General features: G+C 42.4%; 1 protein-coding gene across 1 annotated transcript; it reads left to right on the top strand.

The window, feature by feature from the left end:
* The first annotated feature begins 1780 nt into the window (after positions 1-1780).
* Positions 1781-7946, top strand: LOC142652498 (fatty acid-binding protein, adipocyte-like). Its single transcript, XM_075828144.1, has 4 exons — positions 1781-1971; positions 5097-5269; positions 6773-6874; positions 7758-7946. Exons 1-4 carry the CDS (start codon positions 1893-1895, stop codon positions 7806-7808), a joined length of 405 nt encoding a protein of 134 aa, XP_075684259.1. The 5' UTR covers positions 1781-1892; the 3' UTR covers positions 7809-7946.
* The last annotated feature ends 540 nt before the right edge of the window (positions 7947-8486 follow it).

Below are 8486 nucleotides of genomic sequence, written 5' to 3'. Positions count from 1 at the left end.
TGACAGGTCGTCTGCACAGTACGTCGGCAAACCCATTCAAATGAATGGGCAGATGTTTGCCGACGTATTGGAGCCGTATTTTCAGGCGTAAATCGAGGCATAATACGCCTCGTTTACGCCTGAAAATAGGTCGTGTGAACACAGCCTAAGGATACGTTCACGAGCTAAAGTAAAAACAGCTGTAAAATATGGAGCTGTTTTCAAGGGAAAACATACTCTGATTTTCAGCCGTTTTACACCACAAACCACAAACGTTTTTTGAGGCGGTTTTTGCGGCAGTTTTTGGAGCTGTTATTTTATTGATACAATGAAAAACGGCTCCAAAAACAACTCAAGAAGTGACATGCACTTCTTTTTACGGGGTGTTTTTTATGCGCCATTTTTTCAAACGGCTGCATAAAAAATGCCCCGTTTTTCCACATTGAAACCAATGGGCAGATGTTTGGAGGCGTACAGCTTCCGTTTTATCAGCCGTTTTACAGGGCGTAAAACTAAGCTGTGTGAACATACCCTTAAGGCCAGGATCCCACACACAGTTTTGATGCAGTTTTTTTAAACAAACATAGAAGTGAAGAAAAGGTCTAAAGAAAAGACTGATGCATCTGCTTTCTTTTAGATCTACTTCTGTGTTTGACTCAGCAAAAAACTGTGCAAAAAACTGCAACAAACCTGTGTGTGTGATATTGCCCTAAAGAGAACAATGGTAGAAAACACTTGTATTCGCCATAAAAATAACGGTATGTTCACACAGAGTGTTTTCTGCCGTTTTTCGGGCCGTAAACGCCTCCAAATATCTGCCCATTGAAATCAATGGGAAAAACGGCATTCTGTTCCGATGGGACGTTTATGGAGCTTTTTTCCCTTGAAAACAGCTCCGTATTTTCAGACGTTTTTAGTCTAGCGTGTGAACATACCCTTACAATGCTGGAGAATCTTTTCTTAGGCCGGATTCACACGAGCGTGTTCGGTCCATGATATACGGTCCATACGTCGGCCATATTTCCCGGACTGAACACACTGCAGGGAGCCGGGCTCCTAGCATCATCATAGTTATGTACGATGCTAGGAGTCCCTGCCTCGCTGCGGGAAAGCTGTCCCGTACTGTAATCATGTTTTCAATACGGGACAGTAGTTCCGCGGAGAGGCAGTGACGCCTAACGTCATAGATAACTATGCTGCTAGGAGCCCGGCTCTCTGCATTGTGTTCGGTCCGGGAGATGCGGCCGACATATGGACCGTATATCACGGACCGAACACGCTCGTGTGAATCCGGACTTAGAGCCTGGGCATTGTATAGTAGAAATCTCAGTGTAGCTCAGCACTAAATATATGATCATTACCCACCACATATACTAAATGTAAAGTCATATTTGATAACATTAGTATTACTAAACACCATATTTTGGTTTACGTCTCAGCTACTACGCATTATTCCACATTGCAAACTCTAGAATGCAACATTTGATAGTGACTGGAAATCCTGAATATCCTGATATGAAATGGTTAATGAATAAGCTACTGTTAGCCCAGGGCGCTACGGTTAAATACAACATCAAGACCAGTTTTCTCAGTGAAAGCGAAAAATTTAATATTTAAGACACCTTTTTTAGGGTAGACCGAGTCTGGGCGTGGATCAAAGTACACGATGGGAAATGGCTGTACTAACAAGTCTTTTCTTGTTTAAACAGTAAAGGAGGGAAGTTGTGTAGTAAATCAGAGCACAAGTGCTGAATCAGCTGGATGGAGGGAGTTCTCACCCAGCTGAATGACTGGTATGACATCACCGCAGCTCAGCCCCTCGCTATAAAGGCTCATGGTCTCCTCAGTCCTTCTCACTGTCTCTAGTAAACGTCTTCTGTTCTACTGGTAGCTGCTTCCCATACACCGCCATAATGTGTGATGAATTGCTGGGCACATGGAAACTCACTGAGAACAACAGCGATGATTTCAACAAATACATGGAGGAAGTTGGTAAGTAAATGGTCTCTAATAAGTGACATATGGTAGTGTGGGGGTTTTAGGCTTGTAGCTGTGTGAATACTGGCTTCAAGATGTTGTAGATATCAATGGGGCAGATTTATTGGTATTTTCACACCTGGCAGATTTGTTGTAGAAATTTGTGGGACTGTCCAATACATCTGAATGGGTTTTGTAAAAAATTCTATGCATGTGCTACAGAAACAACCCAATTCTGTATGGAAGAGACATAGTTGCTGGAACTCCTGCCATGTGTGAACATGACCTATCAGTGGTGAAGAACTCCTGGTGATGTGTAAAAATGTTAATGAGTAATGTGAGACAGAAAATGTTACTAAGGCTTGTGATCTAATATATAATACAGGTATAAGGCCTCCTTCACATGCAGAATTCTGGCAGTTGAAACCGCATAAAAAAAAAAAATGCTCAAAGTAAAAGTATCTTAGTTATCCCCCCCCCCCCCCCCTGCATTTAAGCCGTGGCGGGGGACATTTACCACAATTCTCGAACACCACAAGCCACATTGCAGTTGTGTGCAGTGAATCTACTACTTTACTATAGAGTTTAATGTAACATCTGGCTGCATTAGATGCCATGCAAACTGCTGTGTATCCAGCCTAAAGTTACTCCTTCTACACTTGCTCTGTGTTATAAGTTAGATGTTGATAAATGTGGTTTGAGTTACACCCTGGCAGTCCCTATAGACTGACAAAACTCCAGCGGGCATTTAGAGGACTCTTATACTCTGGTTATTATAACTGACATATCCACAAATCTGCTTCTGTTTTTGTAGTGAAGCTCGGAGATGGAGCCACTTTCATGCTCTTACGGAATTTCATAACTAGCGAAGTCCTAATGGGTTTCTCAGAATTGCTCTCCTCTAATATCAGGAATTTCAAGTCCCCCCAGAATTCAGATGTCCCTTTTTTTTCAAGGGCATTTCCCAGCTGCCTGTCAACGCTTTATTGTGCTGGGGCTTAACCTTGTATGACTGTGGACTCTTTATCAGACTGCACTGCTTGTAAAGGGAGGGGTTGTGATAATCGCTTTGCCATTCCTTAAACACTAAAATGGTTCTAAACCTGATCTCTTGGAAGGTTAATGTGGCTAATGTCTGAAAGATCAGTCATATTTTGTGCAATTAGGTATGCGTTCTGGCCATATAAATTATGGTGTCTTATTTCTACTTCCAAGTCCTCGTGCAAAAAGCTGTAGCCATGTGCACGGTCCATGATTATGGCTGGACTGTCCTTCAGGCTGTGCTCCCATTATGAAGTATAGGCGCACCTCTTGTAAACTCAAGAAATAGGACATCCTATTTTTTTTTTATTTTTTTTTTGCAGGTCATCTCTGACCCAGACACCTTCCTGTAAAAATATAGAGGTGTCCGTGGGCCATAGAAATGAATGGATCAGTGTTATCCACAATTACGGAGGCCTCACTTAGATTCAAATTAAACTTCTGCGTCAGAGTAGATCTTGAGTTATAGTTGCCATACCTAGAACCTACTTTTTTTTATTTATCTTGGTTTAAATGTCTGTCAGCAGACACCAACTGAAATGCCAAAGGTGGAAAGTTTCTTTCCCCTACAACATGTTTTGGGTGCTCACTGCTGGGTCTCAATCCTAATTCAGGATACTTGCCCTAGAAAATCTGGTCATGGTAGCGGACTTCTACAAGGAAATGTTTGTTCAGTAAAATTAAACGTGGTTGTGGAGATTCTCCTGTATTCCTTTCTCTGTTGCAGTGATTATTAGTTTGATAATATTGTATGTTGTAATGCAATCTGGAAACCTTGTGTTTATTTTTTGTTTTAAGCAAAACTACGTTACCCTCCCTCTACAAGTGGCAATGTATGGGCAGAATTACGTAGAATGCTGTGTGGGGGGTAATTGTCGACACGGTCTATCACAAAAATGTCACGGCTCTTATAAAACAGAAGCTGTGACTGTGAACAGCACCTTTAGTGAGTGGCATTTTGCTGCCCCTTCATTGTTCCCTATGGTGAATCTGGTTAAGTCTTGTAACTTCTGTAGTGTATCCTCTACATGTCTGTACTGATGCGCACTTTATGTATGCGGCTGTCTCGATATGAAGAAATGCCTCGATGTTGCAATGACTTAATCTCCTCTGATAAAGGTCACTCTACAGCTCTGCACTCCACCCTTGGATCCACCCTTTTTTTTTCTTTTAACCAAACACCGTGGTGGCAGATAAGTTAGCCTTCCTTTAGGACACAGATTCAATTTGCCTCTAAATGCCCTAATCCTTGACTGTTGATGCCACCCCCCCCCCCCTATTGGGGATCCATTTTCAAAACCTATTGGTAGGTAAGGGAATTTAAATGACTAAGCTAAACTTGCATAATGTGCACAAGACTGCTTTATCTACAACTTTTTTTTTTTTTTAAGTTTCTTTTAGCCATCTGACTGCCATAAGAACCCCTTCAACATCCCAAAATCTAGTTGTGGGGGGGGGGGCTGATGGGGTGACAGAGGGGGGCCTCCCCGCCTCTAACTGCCTAGATGTTGCAGTCAATGGCATCTAAGTGGTTAAATGGCTGGGGTCAGTTATCTCCGTTCCTGGCTGTTGGAGCAGGGTGTTGGCTGTCATATACAGCTTACACCTGCAGTGTGGGGGAGAACAATGGATGTTGGGAAGGGGGTTAATGCGGATGACAGTCTGATTTTAGACGTGCCCTGCCATGGGACCATAACCCCTCCTTAGGGGTTTTTATTATAATGGCTTATTACAGGAAGCACTCAAGTAGCATTCCCTTCCCCTGAATGCTTTTATCTTGTGGGGCACAATCTGAGAAGAGGTTGCCCAAGCTCTCAACATGGAGATTGGTTTTTGAGCACACAGGGCCGAAATGACCCCAAGTTATGTCCTAGCCAGAATGCTTAGTGATTGTTTTTAAAAAAAAATAAAAACCTTCCAGACTGTTAAATCTGCCCATTTTAAGATTTCTGATTGTATAGCTGTTAAATACTTTACTATCTGCCAATTAATTTTCTATATGTAAATCTGCAGTGCTGCCCACCTGTGTAAAGGAGTTTTTGTTCTGGTGTAAGTACAAATCTTGTTTATAACATACAAAACATCTTCCCTTCCTCCAGGTGTGGCATTTCTCACCCGCAAAACTGCTTGTACTTTGAAGCCTGACGTGACTATCTGTAAAAATGGGGATGAGTGGACTATAAAAACATCAAGCACCTTTAAGAACACAGAGCTGAGCTTTAAGTTAGGCGAGGAGTTTGATGAAACCACTGCAGATGGCAGGAAGGTCAAGGTGAGGACTAGTTTTAGCTTGGTGTGTAAAATTTGAGAAGATTCTGTGAAATGTGTGTATCTTGACTACTGTGTTAGGGCCTTATTCCTTTTGCATACTGAGAAACAGTCATTAGACCCAGAGCCCTCTTGTGGCCTTGCCAGCCAATGTATGGTGATGCCAGGGTCATAGCCAAAGGCTCATGGGCCCAGGTGCAAGAATTCAGCTTGGAGGGGGGGGGGGGCGTCCTACCCTTGCCCAACAGCCCCCATAGTATAATGCCTCATACCATATAATGCTTCCCGTTTCAGACCCACAGTATAATGCCCCCATGTCTGCTCCCCATACAGTATAATACCCCATATGTGCATAATAGAAAAATAACAATTACTTACCTAACCCCTTTCCCATGCCAGGTGTGGGGATCCTTCACCGCCTCCGGTATGTGCTATGAGTGACTCAGCGCGATGTCACTAAATCGCGTCTACCTGCATTGAGCCGCTTGGGGTACAGTGAATGCTGGAGCAAGGAGACGTCAACTCCTTGCTCCAGCATTGAATGGAACCGAGACCTCTGTGAATGACTCGCGACCCCCAAGGGGGACGCGACCTACAGTTTGTAATGTATTGTGCAGTTTGCAGTGGAGAGGGGGGGGGGGCCTGTAATTTAACGGGCTCCACCGCAAACAGTCAACACCATACAATACAGACTCTGCAGCTCACCTGGAGTCCTCTGCACTGGCTGGAAGACGTGTCACGGTCACATGGTACACTAAGTGTACCATGTGACCATAACCAGGAAGTGCCGGCTTCACAGCACCGATTTATTTAACCAGCATGCTGTATGGCAACGGGGGCCCCCCAGGCTTAGGGGCCCGGTCGCAACTGCTGTGACCCCTCCCCCCTATAGTTACGCTGCTGCCTGGGCCTAATCAGTGGTTGTCAATGATAAAATTTACAATATTGCTAATTTTTTCTCCTGAGTCAAGAACAATATATGAAGCATGCCCGAAGTAAACTATGATGCTAAATCAGCCAGAGAGACCAGTGCCATAGGAAAGTTCAGAATATGAATGCTCCTGTCAAAATCCCTCCCCAGCCACGCCTTACCAATGAGACCTGCCTCAGTTTGAGTGGTACTGTTGTAGACACCGTGCCCAGGTGTGCTCTAGGGCCAGCTGTGGTGTCAAAACTTCGTCTTACATTTACATGGAGCAATCTGCTTCTGACCTACTTGTAACCCTGTGTGTTATGAAATGGCTGGAGGACTGAACCCACTTGTATGTTCACTGAGACCCTCTAAGCACCAGATGTGAATACAAGATGTGTTGGGTCCATTTTGACATGGGAATGGCAATATAATTGGTGGAAAAATATTGCTTTTAAAACCTTGCGCCTGGACTAGTGAAGAACCAATAGAGTAGACCAGGAATGTGAATAAGGCCGGCTTCATGCTATATATACTTTTTTTTTTTTTTTTTTTCTCCTACTAATTGACATTTACGTTTTGTTTTCTATGCTACAGTCAATCATTACTCTTGAGAATGGGTCATTGATACAAAAGCAAACGTGGGATGGCAAAGAGTCTACGATTAATAGAGAAGTGAAAGATAAGCGCATGATCACAGTAAGTTCAGGAATCTGTAACGAGAATGTTTTCAAAGTAGATCGGTCCAAAGTGTCAATTACCACTTTCTAACATTTTGAATGGTTATGGATTGAGGCATCAGATTATTTAGGTTTCCCCCTCAAGCTGAGTGGCCCATAATCCTCAATGTGCAGGGATAATGTCCTGTGCAGTTACATTGATATGTCTATAGGTCCAGTTCTATGTATGCTGTAGATGCTCAACAACTGCATGGTATTGAGGTCTGAGACATGAACCTTGGGTCTGCACACCCATCACCTTGTTCCACTCAGTCCTGATAAGTTTTGTGTAACCTCTCTGAAGTCTTTGTAGGGATAAAGAAGTTGATTTTGCTAATGTAATGTTTTTTTGGTCTTTGAAAAGGTTGTTCAACTGCTCCTTAGAACGCTTTTATTCTAAAGTTTTGGATGGTCAAAATTCCTGCAATCTTCTCTCATGCATCTGATCAGAAGATCCTTTTGACTGCATTTCCCATGTTAGGCCAGGATTACACACATTTTTGATGCAGTTTTTTGACACTAAGCCAGAAATGCATCAAACTAAAAAAGGTGTGTGTAAAATATATATAAAATTTCTTTGTATCCACTCCTGTGCCTTAAACTGCATCAAAACTGATCCTAGCCTTAGTCAGCTTTATGATATAACTGGAAATAATCATGTCATCTGCATTGTAAGGGTTCAGTCCTACATAGTATCAGCTGAAATCCAACCCACCTGTGGTAGCCAATGGCTACCTGACTTTACCGGGGATTAACAGCAGAATTGTGGGACTCTACCCTAAGGAATTGCTGCTTCAATACTTAGTCCCTTGTAATAGTGTTTCATTAATTTTTATTTAAAACTTTCCGTATGTTTTTCCTAGACTTGCGTTTTCAAAGATGTGAAGTGCACTCGTATCTACGACCGAAAATGAGACCTTCAGTCAAGTTATGTAAAAAAAAAAAGCTCAGTTCAATGAGCATTACACTGGTTCTGAGCAAGTTGGCGTCAAAAGCTTATTTGTGACATGTTGTGGTGGTCTGTATATACATTAAAGCTTTTGGTTTCCAAATTCTTGTGGCATGTGTATTTGGTCGTCAACAATATAATATATTTGCCCTACATTACGTTTTTATTTTTCCCCTGATTTTACTCCAAGGGTGAGGGAGGGAATGGGTGGGGGGTGGATGTCATGTTTGCATATTCTCTAAAGTTCATATGCTGGAGAGCTCCATTTGCATAAACCTGCAATTTCTTATTTTAGAAAACCCAAAAAAATAAATTCCCATTATACCCCTAGATGAATATTTTGGGATTTCTGCTTCAAGAGCAGATATTTTGGACGTGTTATAGAAACTCTGTGTTTTGTAAAACCAGCTTTGAAAAAAAGCGATTTGTGAAATAATCTTCTTCTATCGTCCGCCCTCCTACATCTCTATGTGATAAATAAGACACACATATTTGGTATCCCCATGCACGGGAGAAGTGGCAGAATGTGAAAGGAGATGAATTTTGGCCGTGGTCTATGCCGTGTGTGAAAAATGCTGGTATAAACTGACGCATTTGCTAAAAAATTGCTAATTTTATTTTGATCCATCTTATTCAAGAAACT

This window comes from Rhinoderma darwinii, chromosome 5 (genome assembly GCF_050947455.1).
Source record: "Rhinoderma darwinii isolate aRhiDar2 chromosome 5, aRhiDar2.hap1, whole genome shotgun sequence".
Taxonomy (NCBI): Eukaryota; Metazoa; Chordata; class Amphibia; order Anura; family Rhinodermatidae; genus Rhinoderma; species Rhinoderma darwinii.
Note: the sequence above shows the minus strand (reverse complement) of the source record. Positions and strands in the feature narration are given on the sequence as shown.